We start from the raw sequence: 17,906 nt of genomic DNA on the forward strand, positions 1-17,906 counted from the left end.
AGTCCTGTGAGCCCTCCGTTGCCTAATTACTGATGTTGGAGGGGGGTGGCTTGATTTGTTATATTTAGAAGATATTTGGAAACCATGAGGGTTTTAGCAAGATATCTCATCCTCATGCAGTGCTGCTGTGGTCCAATTGCCTTCCAATTGTTTGGACATATTTCCAGGAGGCAACTACAGGAAAGCTAGATGTTAATTTCCAAATATGCGGAACACTGCCTTCGGAACAGCGACTCCCAAACTTCCAGCATCCAAGCATCATTGTCCCGATTTTTGTCGTATCCTGGAGGCTGCTTACTCTGAGCCGTTTTTTATATTTTTCTCTAAATTGATTTGTTAAACCCCTTACTTTAAGGTAAACTTGACATCAATCACTTACAGGCCACACAGAGAAAGCAACTTAAAATGGACTACAATGAAAATGAGAGCTTCTTTAATTTGCCCTAAATATTGTTGTACCACAAAGCTCTGAGCCTGTTCTTTGTTAAAAGAACTTTGTGAAAACAAGAGTAGCCAGAGTTTGGAACCTTAAAGCCGCCAAGATTTTAAACTGAGCCTTTCTCCTGGGTTGTGTTAGAAGGACTGAGGGAATCGGAAAAGGTGTCGGAGATGCTCCGTCACTGTGGGATTCAGGGTTCGTGACCTCTGCGTCCCAGAGGTGTCTGTCCCCCCCCGGCCACACACTTCGGGAAATGTTGCTTTAGAACCAAGAAGAGACTTGCCCTGTGTACTCCAGAAAGCCAGCCTCGAACCGAGGGATGGAAACCTTCAAAAAGCACATGATAGGTCAACGTAGGCAACCCACTGCCACAACGGTACTACCAGTGGGAGGAAGAGGCAGGCTTAAAGAGTCACAGCAGTCCCCAATGGGGAAATTCAAGGAGACAGAAAGTAGACTTAAGGTTGTCGGGGGCTGCGGTTGGGGAGGGGGCACAGGAATAGGGAGTGGCTGGTAAGGAGTGTGGGGTTTCTCTTTGGGTTGATGAAAATGTTCCCGAATTAGAAACTGATCCTGGTTGCCCGGTGCAGTCACGGTGGAAAATAATAGGGAGGTTCCTCAAAAAAGTAAAAATGGACCTGCCCTCTGTCTTTACCCAAAGAATATGAAAACATTACTTCGAAAGGATTCATGTGCCTCTATGTTTATTGCAGCGTTATTTACAGTAGCCAAGACAGGGAAGCAGCCCAAGTGTCCATCGATACATGATGGATACAGAAGATGTGGTACATATTATACAATGGGATGTTGCTCAGCCGTAACAAAGAATGAAACCTTGCCATTTGCGACAACATGGATGGATCCAGAGAGTATAATGCCAGGCAAAATAAGTCAGTAAGAGAAAGACAGATAAATACCATATGATTTCACTCCCATGTGGAATTTAAGAAACAAAATAAGTGAACAACAGTAACAACAAAAGAGAAAAGCCAAGAAACAGACTCATAACTATAGAGAACAGATAGTCCCCAGAGGGGAGGTGGGGGGGGGTGGGGGATGGGTGGAACAGGTGAAGGGGATTAAGTCGCTTATGATGAGCACTGACTAATGTATATAATTGTGAATCACTCTATTCTGCACCTGAAACTGACTTAGCACTGCATGTTGACTATACTGGAATTAAAATCAAAATTCTTTTTTTTTTTAAATCAAAATTCTAAAAAGTGGTCATGGTTGGACAAACTGCCTTGTGAATATCATTTGAAGAAACACTGAATTGTACACATCAAAATGGAAGATTTTATGACATGTGAATTATATCTCAATTAAAAGGCAATTCGTGCTCTTTATTACTGTAGGCATTTGTGCCAGGGATGTGTATAGGCATCTGCCAGGGATGCCAGGAGTAGGCAAGATAACTTCTACGTTGCCTTCTGATTAAAGATTCCATACGTCTCTTGTTTATCGGAGACCTTAAAGCTACAGGACTCTTGAGTTGACTCCTTTATTAAGCTGAACACCATTAGCCACGTTCTCCTCTTTGATGACGTCGTGCTCTTCGGGTTCCCTGCCTGAGAAATTTTCCCCATATAGCATACTGACCCTATGCTCAAGACTCTTGGGTTGGAATCCAGGTGAGACAATTTCCTGGTTGTGTGCCCCTAGGGAAAGGATCCAGTCTGCCTTAGTTTCCCTCTCCACAAAATAGGGAGGAGAATAATATTCTCTCCAAGTTGCTGTAAATGTAGGATTTCCTTTTCTCATGATGCTGAGTAATAGTCCCTTGTACGTATATACCATATTTTCTTTACCCATTCACCATGGATGGACACTGGGTTGTTTCTATATCTTGACTCCTGTAAATAATGCTGCAGGGAAGAAGGGAGTGAGAATATCTCTTTGAGATTCCAATTTCAATTCTCTTGAGTCCATGCCTAGACGTGGGATTGCTGGATCGTATGGTAGTTCTATTTTTAATTTTTTTGTGAAACCTCCTCATTGTTTTCCGTAGTGGCTGGACTCATTTGCATTCCCACCAACAGTGCACAAGGGTTTCCTTTTCTCCCTATCCTTGTCAACGTGGATGGATCTAACACACACGCACACATTGTAATATACCCTCACCGACATTGGAGACGGGATCTACATAACACAGATTGGTTGGGATGGCTGGCTGGCCCATGGCACTGATTACGGTAGGGAAAATTATGACTGGAGTTTCTGTTCAACCTCCTCAGTTCCTTTCTAACTCCCCTTTCTGCTCATTCATGTTTTCCGTAGGTAGATCCCTTTATTCCAGAGACCTCTACTACTTTTCATATTGGCTTCCAAAGCAATATCTCTAGGCCCTTCCTTGCTCCGGAACTCCTTTGTTACATTTCCAAACCTCCCCTGGCCCATCTTTCCACTTCCCATTGGTGCCTCAAATTCAGCTCATATGAAATAGAATTCATTGCCTCGCTTCTTTCTCTTTCTTTCTTTCTTTCTTTCTTTCTTTCTTTCTTTCTTTCTTTCTTTCTTTCCCTTTTACGACTAATATGTCCTGTGCAGAACGCCAGCCCCCGTGCTAATATGTACCTTTCATGAACTCGTGCATTTCATCCTCACAAAAATTCCATGTGCTACTATTTTTTCTCTTTTGTATATGAAGAAATGGAGGTCATGGGGATTATTAACTTGCCCAAGAACACCGAGGTGGGAAAAGATGGCGTCAGGACTTGAATCCCGGCCCACCCAGCTCAAAAAGCCTTATTAACCTCCTCATCATTCCAACAGTACTGTCTTCCAGGCCTTTGTGATGGCAGAACTCTTCATGCCGCCCTCCCCTCCCCCACCCTGGCTTTCTTTGATTCCCTCCCATGTCTCGTCATTACATTCATTCACCAGCCTGTCCATTCTGCCTTGAAGAACATTCCTTAAATCTCCTCCTCCCTCTCTATTTCCAGAGCCACGTTCCTTAGGGTGCCCATTGGTCTTAATTGCCTCTGAGTGCTCACTTGGTTTTCTTCATTGAATCGTTACTTCATGTTATTGTAAAGGTAATCTTTGAAAATTCACATCTGATCATGTCATTGCCCCGCTTAAGAGCCTTCTAAGATACCCCTGACTGAATAGGATAAAATCCAAACTCCTCAACACGGCACAGAAGGTTCTCCAAATATATCTTTGGTCTATCTTTCCAGGCTCATTCCCCACCTCCCTGCCTCTTTGTCTTCTCTTTGTGCTGTTTATACATCCTTGTTATCGTGAGAACTGGGATACCCTCAATTTGATTAATCTTGTGTTCGTGTAAGAATTGTGTCTTCACTTCGCAAGCACCCTGTTTTGAAACTAACCCAGGATTACACTCATACACACACACACACACACACACACACACACACAAGCGCATTTAAAGCCTTAATCATATTGTGGCAATATACATTTCCTGGTTTTGATAATGACCGTATATAGTTGAGTAAGTCGTACCCAGTGAGGGAAGCTGGATAAAGTATAGGCAGACCTTCTCTGTACTATTTTTTGCAACTTCTCATGAAGCTATAATTACTGCAACTTTAAAGTTTTTTAAAAATTAATGTAGCATTGTGTTTTCTGCCCAGGAAGCAGGTTAAGAAAAATGCAAGACATGTAAGTACTCTACCTTTATTATTACATTGTTGTATTACGGGACTCGTCTTGCTTGCTCTCGGAGCCTGGGCTAAGAGGTCTATGTTGGAGCCTGGGCTAAGAGGTCTATGTTGGCTTTCATCTTGGAAAGAAAAGCAAAACCCTTACTAGAACTAGAGCTAAGACCAGGCTTTTGAACCAGACAGACCCACGTTGGATTCCAGTTCTGCTGTTTTATAAACTTAAAATTAACTTGGGCAAGTCACTGAACTCCAAACCTCACTTTCACCATAATTATAAAAAGTGAGGGTTTGGGGATACTTAAACAAGGTAAATGTATATAAACAAGGTCATAAACTTAAACAGGACAAAATGTAAAGTACTTAGCTTATGAATGAACATGTTTGACTTCTCTCTTGCCACATCAGCAAATCCTGTTGGCTCTTTTTTTTTTTTTTCAAGTTTTTTTTTTAATGTTTATTTATTGTTGATAGAGAGAAAGACAGAGCGTGAGCAGGGGAGGGGCAGAGAGAGAGAGGGAGACACAGAATCGGAAGCAGGCTCCAGGATCTGAGCTGTCAGCACAGAGCCCAGCGTGGGGCTCAAACTCACAAACCGTGAGATCATGGTTTAATACAAAGGGTGGGGCTTTTAATTTTTTTATAGTTTCTTAATTATTTTGAGAGAGAGAGAAAGAGAGAGAGAGAGCGTGCACAAGTGAGGGAAGGGCAGAGAGAGAGAATCCCAAGGTGAAAGCACAGAGACCAACATGGGGCTTGATCCCATGAATCGTGAGACCGCGACTTGAGCGGGAATCAAGAGTCAGACACTCAACCACTGAGCCACCCAGGCGCCCCTGGCCCATTCTTTCTATGAAGTGATGGTCATCTCTGGAGTTTACTTTTGGCTCAGGACCACATGGTTGCTTCGGCCCATTTGCAAATGATACTTCACCGTGGAAAAGGCGATTCAAACTCACCGATATCGTCGCAATGGTGCATGTCCAGCCTCCCGACCCCCTCCAACCAGGTGTCCTCATTTAGGGAAGAGTCAACATCACCAAAGATATTTCCATGCTGCCAGGATTTAGAGGCACCAAGGCTGAAGAGATCAGAAAAGGAAGGGCGGATTCTCTTTTTCTTTCTAAATATCCTGGAAAGAAACGAACGTAGCATGATATATAATGAAAAGCAGCCCCCTCTGGTTCAACACCGAGAATTTAGTGAGAATGATTTGATCCATAGAACACATCTGCAAAGCTCATTTCATTTGTTCCCTCTGTTAACCCCACAGAAGTTTCTTAAGCTTCTGTGTGCTCCAGGTGCCTGGATCAATATCTAAGATACTGAGATACAAGATCCAACCTTGGGCACAGAAAGTTCACAACCCATTATAGGAGAAAGACAAGGATAATGCAGACGAAGCTAATGCCTTCATAGAGCTTTTTCTGCACCAGGGGTCTTTCTCAGTGGTTTACATATGATAACTCGCATTATCCTTGGAACAGCTTTGGGAGGTAGGTACTGCCGTGACCCCATTTTTTCAGATCAGGAAACTGAGGCACAAAAGGCTAAGCAACTTGGCTGAGATCATCCAGGAAGTGTCACAACTGGGCTGCAAACTGAGGCAGGCTGGCTCTATGGTCTCTTCTCTGCATTACCAGTGCTATGTAGGGGGCTTGTGCTCTGATGGAATTAACTAGAAGCTGCACTGAGAGCACCAGGGGAGGCATTGCTGATCGGGAGTCAAGGGAGGCTTCCCGGGGGAGGAGACCACTGAACTGCATAGGACTATCTGATCTATTCATTGAGGAACAGGTAGGTTTTATATTAAGTCATGTTAGGAAATAAGGCTGGGGAGGTAAAAATAAGGAGGGAATGAAGAAGCTTGAAAGTGACAATGGTGGAGAAACTTGAATGTCGTGTGAAGGAGTTGGGTTTTGACATCGGAGTGAAGGGAAACCACTCCGTATGGGCTTGATGGTGATGTAATTTGTTTCACGTTTCTGAAGGATTTTGACTACTCACACATCCACACTGCCAGCAACGTGTCCTCTACATTGTAACCAATGTCACCGTGCTAAGGATAATCCGGTCATTTGTCAATGGCTCCTCTTTCCCTACAGAACAAAGCCCAACCCCCTTAGCTGGACTTGAAAGTTCTCCGCTCAGCCCCCGTGTCTGCTCGGTGTTCTCTCGTGTTCCTTCCACCCTGAGGTATATCTCTGCCAAACCACCCGCCATTTCCCAAATTGTACAGGGTCTCCTGGAAGTCTCCTTTGCTACTTTCATTTTAACTAAGATCCTACGTCTCTCCAGACTCAAATCGATCTTCATTATCTCTAGGAATCTTGTTTTAACCGGTTTCCCCGAGTGAAAGAGCCTTCCCTTCCTTTTCTCCTGCACTGCAGTCTATTCAGACCTCCGCCCCGGCACCTGTATCACTTGATCACCTTGGTTTATTTTCATGTCAGCTATCCCTGCCCCTTATCGGTCTTTACGCTTCCATGGTCTGGAGCAGGAATGAGCTCTCGTAAATCATTGCTGAATGAACAAATGAATGAATGCGTAATTAATGGATGGATTGGATTTTGGATTCTTTGACGTATTATCCACTACTTACCTAACTAAATTCTCCTTGTAAAGAACACTGGCCTGGGGTGGGCTCAGAGTTATGTTGCCGTCTTTGTCACAGAGGAGAGGGTCCTCTGTCCAAACGTAGTAGCCATTGGAGAGGAGTCTGGGACTTCGGCGACAGGTAACGTGGGAGCCCGTCAAGAGAGCTGCAGAGCAGCCTTCAAAGGAACTGTCACCATCCAGGAAATCACAGGCAAAACTAAAGAGGGAAGAAAGGAAGTGGTTTACACCTCCACCCACCACGTCCAGGCCCATAGGAGCCACATTTCTAGCCACCATGAAGGCAAACAGCTCTTTGCATTCACGGCTACCTCTGTGCATGCATGCATTCAGCCACCCTGAGAATGCCACTCTTAATCTGGGCTTCATCTCCTCACTAGTGACAGCATTGGACAACAGGGCACTTAGTGCTTCGTTCTGTTTGAAACATTTTGATGAAAACATATTATAGGCTAATCAGTCTCCTCGCCATAGGATGCAACTATACCCTTGACAGTAATCCATTTTCTTGGATGGAGAAATTGCAGACGGGCCTATTTGGGGTGCTTATTATATGAGCTTATTTATTTGGGGTGCTTATTACATAAGTTTATTATGACAAGCTATTTGGAAGCTTATAGTCTCCACCCCCTTCCTTTGAATAGTCCTCCAATTGCCATATGCTTACTCTTTCCCTGCAATAGATAAATTACAACTGTGCAGCCATCAGATATATACGAGTTACAAGGTGAACACGCAGTCAGAGAGATCTTTTTGACTTTGGCCAATTTCCCACCTGGTCAGCTACCCAAACGACCATACGGTCTGTGATTTGGTATCCGGGGAAAGCTCTTAATATTCAGCTGGGTAAATATCCATGTGTCTTAGGTTTGAAAAACAATCACATGCCTGCGTGATTGAAAGGCAACATCATGCCGCATGCTCTACTGAATTTCTGGTAAAGCGTTAAATGTAGAAGCCTGTCCGCAATTAATACATGCACTAAAGTTAGTAAAATACTATTTTAAATGGATATTACTTATTGAAAATGTACTGTGGACCTGGCTCATAGTTAATGCTTTATCTACTTTTCACTAACCTCCCCAAAAGCTAAGTATTGTATGTAATCATCATTGCACTGTAGGAAAAAATATATATATATGTGTGTGTATATATATATATACACACACATATATATATACACATATATACACACACACACACACACACACACATATATATATATATACATATATATATATGATGCAGAAGGACAAATAACTTGGATATTTTATAATAGCCAGTAAGTGATAAAACTAGGATTCGAACCCCTATCTGGAGTGCTCATTCCACATGGCTTGTTAGTTCGTGCTTGGCTGATTCATTTGATGGTAGGGCAGGCTCTAACACCAATGCATGATTCCTTTATACCGTTGGCACATTTTACAAAATGCTAGAGAAAACATCAACTGAGGCCTGCGTAAGGAATAAAAGACAGAGAGAAGAGACAGGGGAGGAAAAAAGGAAGGAAGGAAAAGGAGACTTCTTCGAAGAACTTGGACAAAACGGTCGACTCGACACGTTTTTGTAGAACATGGCATTCGGCCAGCTGGTGCATTGGTGTGGGATTTTGTTGCTCTTATAAACTGAGATAGCAAAGCATATTTAGGAGAACCTTAGTTCGAGAAAAAGTAATCAGTATTCGGTAGTTTCTTCACTCCCCAAACAATTCACATTGGCTTACACACTCACAGCCATGCCCCACCCCCCACCATCCCATTATTAGGTTATGCAAGTTTTCATTTTGTGTGTGCATGGGACTGAAGATTTATACCCACACCAAAGCTGGATGGGAGCTAAAACTAACATTTTTAAACCAGGAATACAAGAAAATGAGACACACAGGGAGAGAACCGTGATTGATGTGGCTTGCGAAAAGTCCCGTGGAATACCTTGGGAAAAGGCATCTGGGAGACGGCTCTCCGGTATATCTTCTCTCAGAGCCCGAAGAACCTGCAGAAGCAAACGGGAGACAAGTGCAAATTTATCACACCTCCCCACCATGCATGACTGCAAATAATGGAGGCTTTCAAGAAGGTGTGAGTAGTTCCTGACTCGGCAGGGAATCCAACTGGTGCGGCCATGCGGTGAAATCAGGACTAACCCAACTTGTCACCGGGGGCCGAGCCAGAAATAACCCAGGGGCTTCTGTCATCTGTTTCTCCTCTCACTCCGTATTCCTCTAGAGGTTTCTTACCGGAGGATGAGGGCAATAATAAACCATTAACATCAAACTGACTCATCACGAAAGGGAGGAAGAAAGTATCTTGTGTGAAACTGTAGAAAACCAAAATCAATTACTCGGTGTGCTAGCTCTGTTTACCTTACACAGTAATTTGAGGAATTCAGTCATTTGCTTAGACTGTCTCTCATTAGCGCATTTTAAGGCACTCCCATTGTAAAATAATGAGGAGAAGACGTTAGGGAAGGAAAAAAATAAAGTTTTGTTTTATATTAATAATTTTCCAACGTATGAGGCCTGTGAATATTCTTCACTAAAAATAAATCATCCTTCCTTTCATTTAGCCATTCACTCCACTTTAACCAAAGGCATAGCACCTAATTTCAGCTGGGGAAAGTGCAGCTAATTAATATTCTACACTCTAAAGCACGATTTCATATAGTCATGTGTGAACGCTTCTAATAGAGAGGCTCGGTGAAACTTGATTCCGTTGTGGACGGTTAGTATCTAAGACAAAGCAAGGAGCTTAGACTTTCAGATTGGGCTGGTTGGTTTGTAAGGAGTAAATTGTAGGTGTGTGAGGTGGGGTTAGAAGCAGGGTTTGGGGAGAAAATGACAAGAGGAAGGAAGAAGCTTGAAACCACTGCCGTTTGAACAACGCCCTTATTTTCTGCAAGTAGCTATCAGAATCATTCAGTATTTTTTATAGACAGTTTTGCATCTTAATAGTAGCTGATAAACAATCTCCTTTCACATTTATGCACAAGCATCTAGAAAACCAGTGATTTTTTCCCCCCCCACTAAAAAGACAAATACCACATTTCTCTCCAGGAAAGAAATGAAGTCAAAATCATTGCCAAAGTGAACACTGGCATTTAAGAAGCACAAGCTACTGACAGATGGTTAATGGTATGAGTATCAGCAAAATCAAAGCAAGGAAATTGCTAAAAGAAGTCTAATCGTTCGAAAGATAATTGCGCGTAGCAGTTCTCCTACATTTACTTGCCACTGGTGTTGACATCAGTTGAGATATTCGGTACATCTTGGGAAGGCTGCTTGTTCAAACTTCACAGATTTTCTGAAAGAGACATTAAAAAGGAGGTGGATTATAGATTAAAAATAGAAAAATGATGCCAAAACAGATGGCATCTACTAATTGCACTAGTCAGGCTTGTTTACTGAATGGTACAGAGATTTAGGGCTGAAGGAGGAGACTGGGATGAATGACCAAAAGGTTGCACCTGCTACAATGTTATATTACATTTTCCATCGTCTGGCTTGGTGCATCCAAATAACCTTTTTCTGTAAATAAGAACAACATCTTATTTGGGAAACCTAGATTTATGTGGTTGATTTGTAGTCAAAATAACTAATGAAAGTGAATTATTTGATTAAGAAATCGGGAAAAAAAAAGATTGGTGTTAGAGCCCTCTAACTAAACGTGTTTGTGTTTTCGTCATGCGACACACACCACCCTCATTATCAAGTTTCAAGCGACGCTTGGGGATCGGTGTCCGTCTTTTGCACAACACCTCGAACCCTTGACAGGTGGTCATAGGGAGGGCTGGCGGTCTTTAAGAGGTGCTGTCAGCCTGGACATTCGCAACCAGTGCCGGCAGCATTGCCCTAAAAATTGTCTGCCACCAGGCAGATTTCAAAACTCAGTTCGCACGAGCATGTAATTTACTCTCTCAATTACAAATTAGGCATATATCCAAGTGTGTAAATTACGTCAACTTTGATCATATGCCATTCACCACATAGATCCACCTGCTGTAGACCTTGATACTTTGTACACAGCGCTGTTCTCATAGCCTTGCAAGGTAGGACTGAATTCTTGTTCTGATTCACCACCTCTATCCACATTTTGAAAATGCGATATCTAGTAATGGATTGTTTTTGTAGCTGTCACACGTCAAGTCAAACCAGGATAATCCTAGATCTCCAAATGGATTCTTTCAATAAATTATATGCCACAGCTTTTAGAAAACATAGATCCTAGCTTCTAGAGACCTTTAGAGGAGTCAAGAGAACTTTCTGGCATTTCTTGGAAGATCTCTAAATCAAAGCACACATTCGGAGATGTCGCTCATTTAGAATATAAACCAATATTGTTTGCATCATAATATAATAGTTTCGTCACTGTCCTTTTGACTTTTGATCAATATCATCTGAAGCGTGCAGCCCAAATTACACCGTGTTAGCTTTCCCCAAGCATTGAGTTTAACTTTCAACCAACAAGACCGGTGGCCGAAGGCAAGGTTTTCCTGCTATGTCTTACAAATATTTGCATCAGGCCACAGACAGTACAGTTGATTAAGTATTAGTCACACTGGAAAAGCCTTCAGTAACAGCTCTAAATCTTTTCAAGAAACAGCTTCTGTCTACCAGTCCCATCAAAGTCACACATCCGTTCTGAAAAATAATCTGTCCATACATGTTCCTTCCAAAGGGAGTTCCCAGTTTCCTCTTCCCACTGATGAAGAGGAGAATTACTGAAGTATGAAGCTTCCTGTGGCTGACGGTGGAGAAACCCAGGATTCAGCAGGCTGTCGGCTGAAAATAAAGACAGAATGCCAACAGGTGCAGGGAAGTCTCATAATAAAGAGAAATCCCCTTCGCCCCTCCTAACAGATGCTTGCAAGCATTACCGTGTGTAGGAGTGTGCAGAGAGGTTTTGTCTTCAGCGGCCTCTTGCTGTTTTGGTTGTTTCCTAGAATAAAAGGGCATGTCGTTCTTGAGAAAGTCAGCCTTATAACCGCTCTTGTTTTCTTTCAAAAACAGCCTGTGTCACCAGAGACTGAGAAGCAGAATGAGGTCACACTTCCTGTTGGGCTCACAGCAGTGGCATTCACGCCCAGGAGGATGGTGAAACCTCCAGTCTTCTGGACCAGCGACAGGTGAGGTGCGGCCCACAGATCAGGCCAGCTGGATACATCATGGTCGCTCGAGGGATGCTTTTCTGAGCTACCTCGTCACACCGAGCTGTAGGAACATAAGAGAAACTTCTGGAGAACACTTCTCAAACACTTCTTGCTTGTCATCTTCTGGTCCTTTCCAACATGAGTACTGCATAGCTGTGCTCTGTCCGAATCGACTCAGTTTATTGGCGATAATGCACGGATGCTATTAGATTCAGAATTTTATTCCATACCAAGAGCTGGATTTTATGAAAATGTCCGTCGTGGCAATATGTTGATTCACCAAAGGTTGAGCTTTCCAGGAAACTCCCTGGGTGGCATTTTATATTTTATATTTACATTTTAGTTGAGCTCAAAGAATTTCCTGCTGTCGGTGGGTCCCTACAAATCTCTGCTATTGTAAATGATAAACAAAAAAAAATACGTTCCGACAATACTGAGTTGCATTGGGTAGTGGAAAGAGTGTGGGTGCAAAGCCCCAGGGGGTCAGCCCGGCAGAAGAGTTAATCTCATTCTTTCTTGGGGTTCTCCCAAGAAAGGGGTTCACCCTTCTCCCTGAGGTGATGCCAAAGGCAGGATCTTCTATAGAACATGCTCCTAGCAACAGAAGCTGTTAGCGGAGCAGTCACGTCGAGTCTTGGTAGAAAGTTTGCAAAGATGACCCTCCAAGATGGCTGTGTGATCTCTTTCCCTTCAGTGTGGGCTGAAGCGAATAACTTGCTTCTCCCGCATAGATGAGACACAAGTGATGGGTTGGCACTCCCACGATTAGGTTACGAAAGACTGCGGCTTCTGTCTTGTTGGCCTCTCCATTACCTTCTAGGCTCACACGCTTTGAAGAAGCAAGCTGCCATGTTGGAAAAGCACACAAGACCAGAATCTGAGGGGTTATCTGAAATGCCAGTGAAGGACTGAAGCCCTCAGTCCGATGGCTGGGAATCCACTCAACCGCCACGTGAGTGCCTCAGAAGTAGATCTTTCTCTAGCTGAGCCTTGACATGACTACAGCCCCAGTCAGCCCTTTGATCCCAGCCTTTGAACACCCACAAGCAGGGAAACCAGCTCAGCCTTGTCCATATTTCTGACCTGTAGAAACTATGTGATAAAAAATCGTATTTGAAAGCACAAAGTTTGGGGTAACTTCTCACACAGCAGTAGATAACTAATACATAGTCCCAACAAATGTGACTTCCTGGGCCATGCGCTGTTCCAGTCTATTTGGTCAGGGTGCCAGCCTTAGAATACAGGCACGTTCATTCGAGGCTGGGGCTGGTCACATCTGCCTACATTTACCAGATAGCCATTTTGCCCAACGGCAGTTCTGGGAGTCTGGTACCCTCTTTCTTGAAACCCATAGCTCTCCTCCTTCTTGTTCTCCCTCTCTGTGTCTCCTATTCTTTCTCTTTTCATCCTCCTCCTTCCAGCCCTGGCTAATGTTTTCTAGAGGAGGAAGGGGAAAAAAAAAATCCTTCTGACTCCTCAAGACCCTGGGCTCTGCCCAAGTCCACAAGTCCCCTTTCCCAAAAGACTGACGTCAAAAAGACTTTAGTCTATTCCTTTACTGATCTGGAACGTATCAGGACACCATTAATGATCACAATCATTGCTAACTTTATGGAGCCCCTACTAGTTCCCAGGCACTGTTTTACTTCCTTCACAGATATTATTAGCACATTTAATCCTCATACCAACTCCACGAGGGAGGCTCTGTTATTAACCTCATTTTACAGATGAGAAAACCGAGGCACAGAGAGTTCGATACTTCGCTCAAAGTCACATGGCCGGTAAACGGTGAGCTGGTAGAACTGAGACTACGAGCCTGCCTTCTCAACCTGTAAGCAATAACGGTCACATCAAACACGTTTGAGCATTTCCTATGAGGCAGGCACCGTATGAAACACTCCGTGTGTGTGATTAAACCTCACCCAGCCCTAGGAAACAAGTACGATTATTACACGCAGGCAGGATGGAAGTTTGGAGGGTTTACCTACACCATCAAGTGTCAGGGATGGAATTCTAGCCCTGGAGCCCACTCCTTCGCTCCTCTCTCCCCAGGTCCACTTGTCTCCTTGCCGTTCCTTAAGTGCCAGACTCGTGCCTGCTCCAGGATCTTGTGCTCATTCTTCTCTCTGCCCAGAATGTCCCCCTGATAGTCACAGGGTGTTCTCTCACCTCCCTTGGCTCTCAGCTCAAGTGCTTTCCGTCACTAGCTAAACTGCCCTCCGCACACTCTCCTCACTCGTTCCCTGCTTTATTCTTCTCCTAAGTACCTTTCACTCTGTCACATACCACAACTTTTATTTTTTGCAGTGATAAATTCATTCCTCAGCCAGACTGTAAGCTTTATGAAGGCAGAGAGTTTTGTCATTTCTCTTCATTCCTGGAGACCCAACATCAAGGATCCCGCCTGCCAAGAAACAGGTTATCCAGAAACATTTGGGGAATCAATAAATAACTGAAGTAAAAGCTAGGTAGAACTGAATTGAGCCCTCTATCCTGCATGCTAGAAAGCAGCACTTTTATTATTTTTTTAATCTATTTTTAGTTTTTTGTTTATTTTGAGGGAGAGAGAGAGGCAGAGAGAGGAGACTGAGAATCCCAAGCAGGCTCTGCACTGTTAGTGTGGAGCTGGATGCGGGGATCGAACCCGTGAACCACGGGATTCTGGCCTGAGCCGATGTCAAGAGTCAGACGCTTAACCAGTGGAGCCACCCCGGTGTTTTCAAAAGTATGTTATGGGGCGCCCGGGTGTCTCTGTCGGTTAAGCGTCTGACTCCTGATTTCTGTTCAGGTCAGGATCTCAGGATCTCACCTCTCCATCCCGACAGGTGCAGAGCCTACTTGGGATTCTCTCTCCCCTCTCTTTCTGCTACTCCCTCACTCTCCCTCTCTCAAAATAAAATAAACGTAAAAAAAAAAGTATGTTCCCCAGAATGCTCAATCCTCCATTATCAGTGGAGGGTATGTGTGTGGAAGGGGAAAAGTGTAAGCCTGCTCTCACCACTAGAAGTCCTACCCAGAGCAATGAGGCAAGAAAAATAAATAAAAGGTATTCAAATCAGAAAGGAAGAAGTAAAATTATCCATTTGCAGATGACGTGATCTTATATATAGAAAACCCTAAAGACTTAAAAAGAAACTGTTAGAACTCATAAATGAATTCAGTAATGTGGTTTTTTTCCTTTTTTTTTTTTTTTAGCATTTATACAAGATTTCTTGCAGCCAGAATTCCTGTCTCAAAAATGCTCTAGATACGTCCTTACTGTTTGCTCAGCGTTCATATTTGCATTACGGTGGAAATTTATTATTTTTTTTTAAGAGAGGACGAGAGAGAGAGAGGCTGAGGAATGGGGGGGGTCGGGCAAAGGAGGAGGATGGAGACAGACTGATCAGCTCACAAAAACCCTAAATAAGAGCTTGCGTTCTTGGTGCAAGAACAGTGTTCTCTTCGTCTCTGTAATCCCCAGCGGCAAACACAAGGCGGATGCAAAGCAGGTCGTCAGAAGATGCGTGTGTTCATGGAGTCACAGAGCATGAAACGACTACCCTCAGAGACGCCAGTGACTGGAAATACGTGTCCCTGTGACTGGTGACAAAGAAACATCAAGAAATACCTGGCATTGGTATATCGATTATAATTTGCAAAACGTGTAAGATTTGTTCTATCGAATTCGATGTTCATCACAACCCTGTGAAGTAGATTTCCAACTCCCATTTCTATGTGAGGAAAGGAGCATCAGAGAAGGGTCTGGTTCCCAAACACTCTGGTAAAAGTGTCAGGTTTAACTGAATGACTCCTGGTTTTATTCCAAACCCCTTGGCTCTAGGATGCTTCATCATCTTAAATTGCTATAAAAAAAAAAATAATAGCAAGAAATGAGTTAACGCATGGATTTCCTTTAAACGTATATGGTCTCCTATGATCTTCCTGCTACCTGTAGTTCTAAAAAAGAAAAGAAAGAAAACCGAAGGGTGTTTACTCTGATCCTGGGGAAACGAACTCTGTTGAATGTTTTGCAAAAATACAAAAGAGGAAGTAATCCAATACCTGACCACAACGCGGTGTGGCTGCAATATTTTTTTACCGAGGCAAGCCAGTCAACTGTGGCCATGCTTGCACAGGCAAGTTCTCTGCCCCTCCCCCAGAGGGGAACCTTTCCATCTGCGCGTCAGCCGTTTACTTTGGAGACGGTGGCAGTGTGTTCGGGTCCCGACCAAGAGAGCAGACACTTAGACCAAAGGCCAAGGGACCGGCTAGAGCACATACTCTGACCCTGCACGTTCTTGCATGCTGACGGTCAACGTTGTAGCCAATCCACCTGTTTGTGTGTCTGTTTCACTGCCCAGTTCAGTGCCTCAGGATGGGGAATTAAGCCTATTTATCGTCAGCTCCTGGGGCCTAGCACTGACTTGGCCCATATTCCATAAATGCCTGTGGCAAGGAAATGGAAGCAGAATGATATTTTTTACTTGCCAGAGCCTGAATCGAAGCTATAAAGAACTAGAAGGCGATAATAATTTTAGAATCTGCATGGGCCTCTTGTTTGAAGCTTACTCCTCCGCAAAGTGTTTTCCAAATGCCGCTTCCTCTCTGCAGTCTTCCTTGATTTGCGGAGTCAGCAGAAGCACACCAAGATATGTCTATTTCAAACCAATGAATATTTAATTGAATGTTAATATTGATACCGGGCTTGGTTGTTTCTATACCCATCGCCCCATCATGACAAGTTACCTTAGAACTGGATACCTGGTTTTATTTTTCTTCCTGTTCTCTCACTGTGTATTGCCCAGTTCCTAGCACTCGGTAGAATTTCAGTAAAAGATTGTTGGGTGATTACACAAATCAATGAATAAGGGAAGAATGAAAGCATGCCGTCTGCCTTATCTGAGGATGTCACCGAATTGTAGCTAGCTCCATTCTCAAGGAAAATGACGATCGGCAAGGGGTTAAAAGTGTTTGCTGTTTGATTACTATTTATCTGTGTACTTGCTATTTTCTGTTGCCCACCCTCTCCGTTCCCAGTTTTAACCATCCCCGGCCGTGGGGTGTCTGGGCGGCTCAGTTGGCTAAGCAGCTGACTCTTGATCTTGGCCCAAGTCATGATCTCATGGTTCCTGGGACTGAGCCCCATGTCAGGCTCTGTACTGACAGTGCAGAGCCTGCTTGGGATTCTGTTTCTCCTTCTCTCTCTCTGCTCCTCTAACTCCTCAAAAAAAAAAAATAAGTAAACTTAGAAAGAAAAACACCCCACAACAATCCCCAGCAATGTGTTTCTACAGTGTAGAGACTGCCTCTAAAAGCAAACACCTAAGGAATCGGGGACGTGAATGTTGAGTCAATCCCTTACTAGATTTGCTTTCCTGGTTTTGCAAACCAGGACAAGCATTGTCAGTTCCGTTGCATGGCTGTAAGTGGTGACTTGGCGTTCCGGTCAGTATAAGCCAGCTGAGAGGAGTATTCGTTGCTTTGCTGTCCAACTTCCATTCTCTTTCTTTCAAGTGGTGGAGCTCCAACTTTCTTTAAAGGACCTACTCACCCCCATCTCTCAGTCTATGAGGTTTGGGCCAGTCTCTACTCCCACTTGCCTGGTTGGGGATGGGACCCACCTGATGGCAGTCCAAATGACTCCCAGGGCCATCACGCTTGGCTCACAGGTGGGCACCTGACTTAATTTAGGCCAATGACAAAGTGACCGCCAGAACTCCTTTTTGCATCAGGATGTTGTAATGACAAGGCTGAAGCTGCTGGGGGCCTGGAAGTGGATCCTGGGAGTCAAGCTAACCCCTAGGAAGCAGAATAAAAAGATGTTGTAATTTGATCCCTGAGTTAAACTGCCCCAGAAGGCCTACTGATCCCTTCTTGATTCCACAAATCCCAACTTCCTTTATGCTCATACTTGTTTGCATTAACCTTTCTGTCGCATGCAGCCAGATGAATCCTAGCATGACACAGTTCTGAAACTTCGCGTACGTAAGAATCATTTAGGATGGCTTTGACACCGCAGATTGCTAATCGCCAAACCTATGATGCAGGTCAGGGCCCCAAACTTGCATTTTAACGAAGAGCCCAAGAAGGTCTAATAC

General features: G+C 43.8%; 1 protein-coding gene across 16 annotated transcripts in view; it reads right to left on the reverse strand.

Annotated features, from left to right (window-relative positions):
• TMEM71 (transmembrane protein 71) overlaps window positions 1-17,906 on the reverse strand; it is a 38,954-nt gene that overhangs the window by 15,923 nt on the left and 5,125 nt on the right. For 6 of the 16 annotated variants that reach the window (XR_013553470.2, XR_013553468.2, XR_013553469.2 and 3 more), the window contains exons 1-6: window positions 11,554-12,219; window positions 11,340-11,458; window positions 9,899-9,980; window positions 8,613-8,673; window positions 6,668-6,880; window positions 5,025-5,197 (exon numbers count right to left, since the gene is read on the reverse strand). Coding sequence is in view for 10 of the 16 variants with exons in the window: in XM_078441612.2 (XP_078297738.1) it covers window positions 5,025-5,197; window positions 6,668-6,880; window positions 8,613-8,673; window positions 9,899-9,944 (493 nt within the window). In the remaining 6 variants the exon portion in view is untranslated. Of the gene's footprint in view, window positions 1-5,024; window positions 5,198-6,667; window positions 6,881-8,612; window positions 8,674-9,898; window positions 9,981-10,915; window positions 12,227-17,906 lie in introns of those variants that run through there. The other 10 variants (XR_009603768.3, XM_078441615.2, XM_060611375.3 and 7 more) reach the window with 10 other exon arrangements.

The sequence above is a fragment of the Panthera onca genome, chromosome F2 (genome assembly GCF_046562875.1).
Source record: "Panthera onca isolate mPanOnc1 chromosome F2, mPanOnc1 haplotype 2, whole genome shotgun sequence".
NCBI classification, from domain to species: Eukaryota; Metazoa; Chordata; class Mammalia; order Carnivora; family Felidae; genus Panthera; species Panthera onca.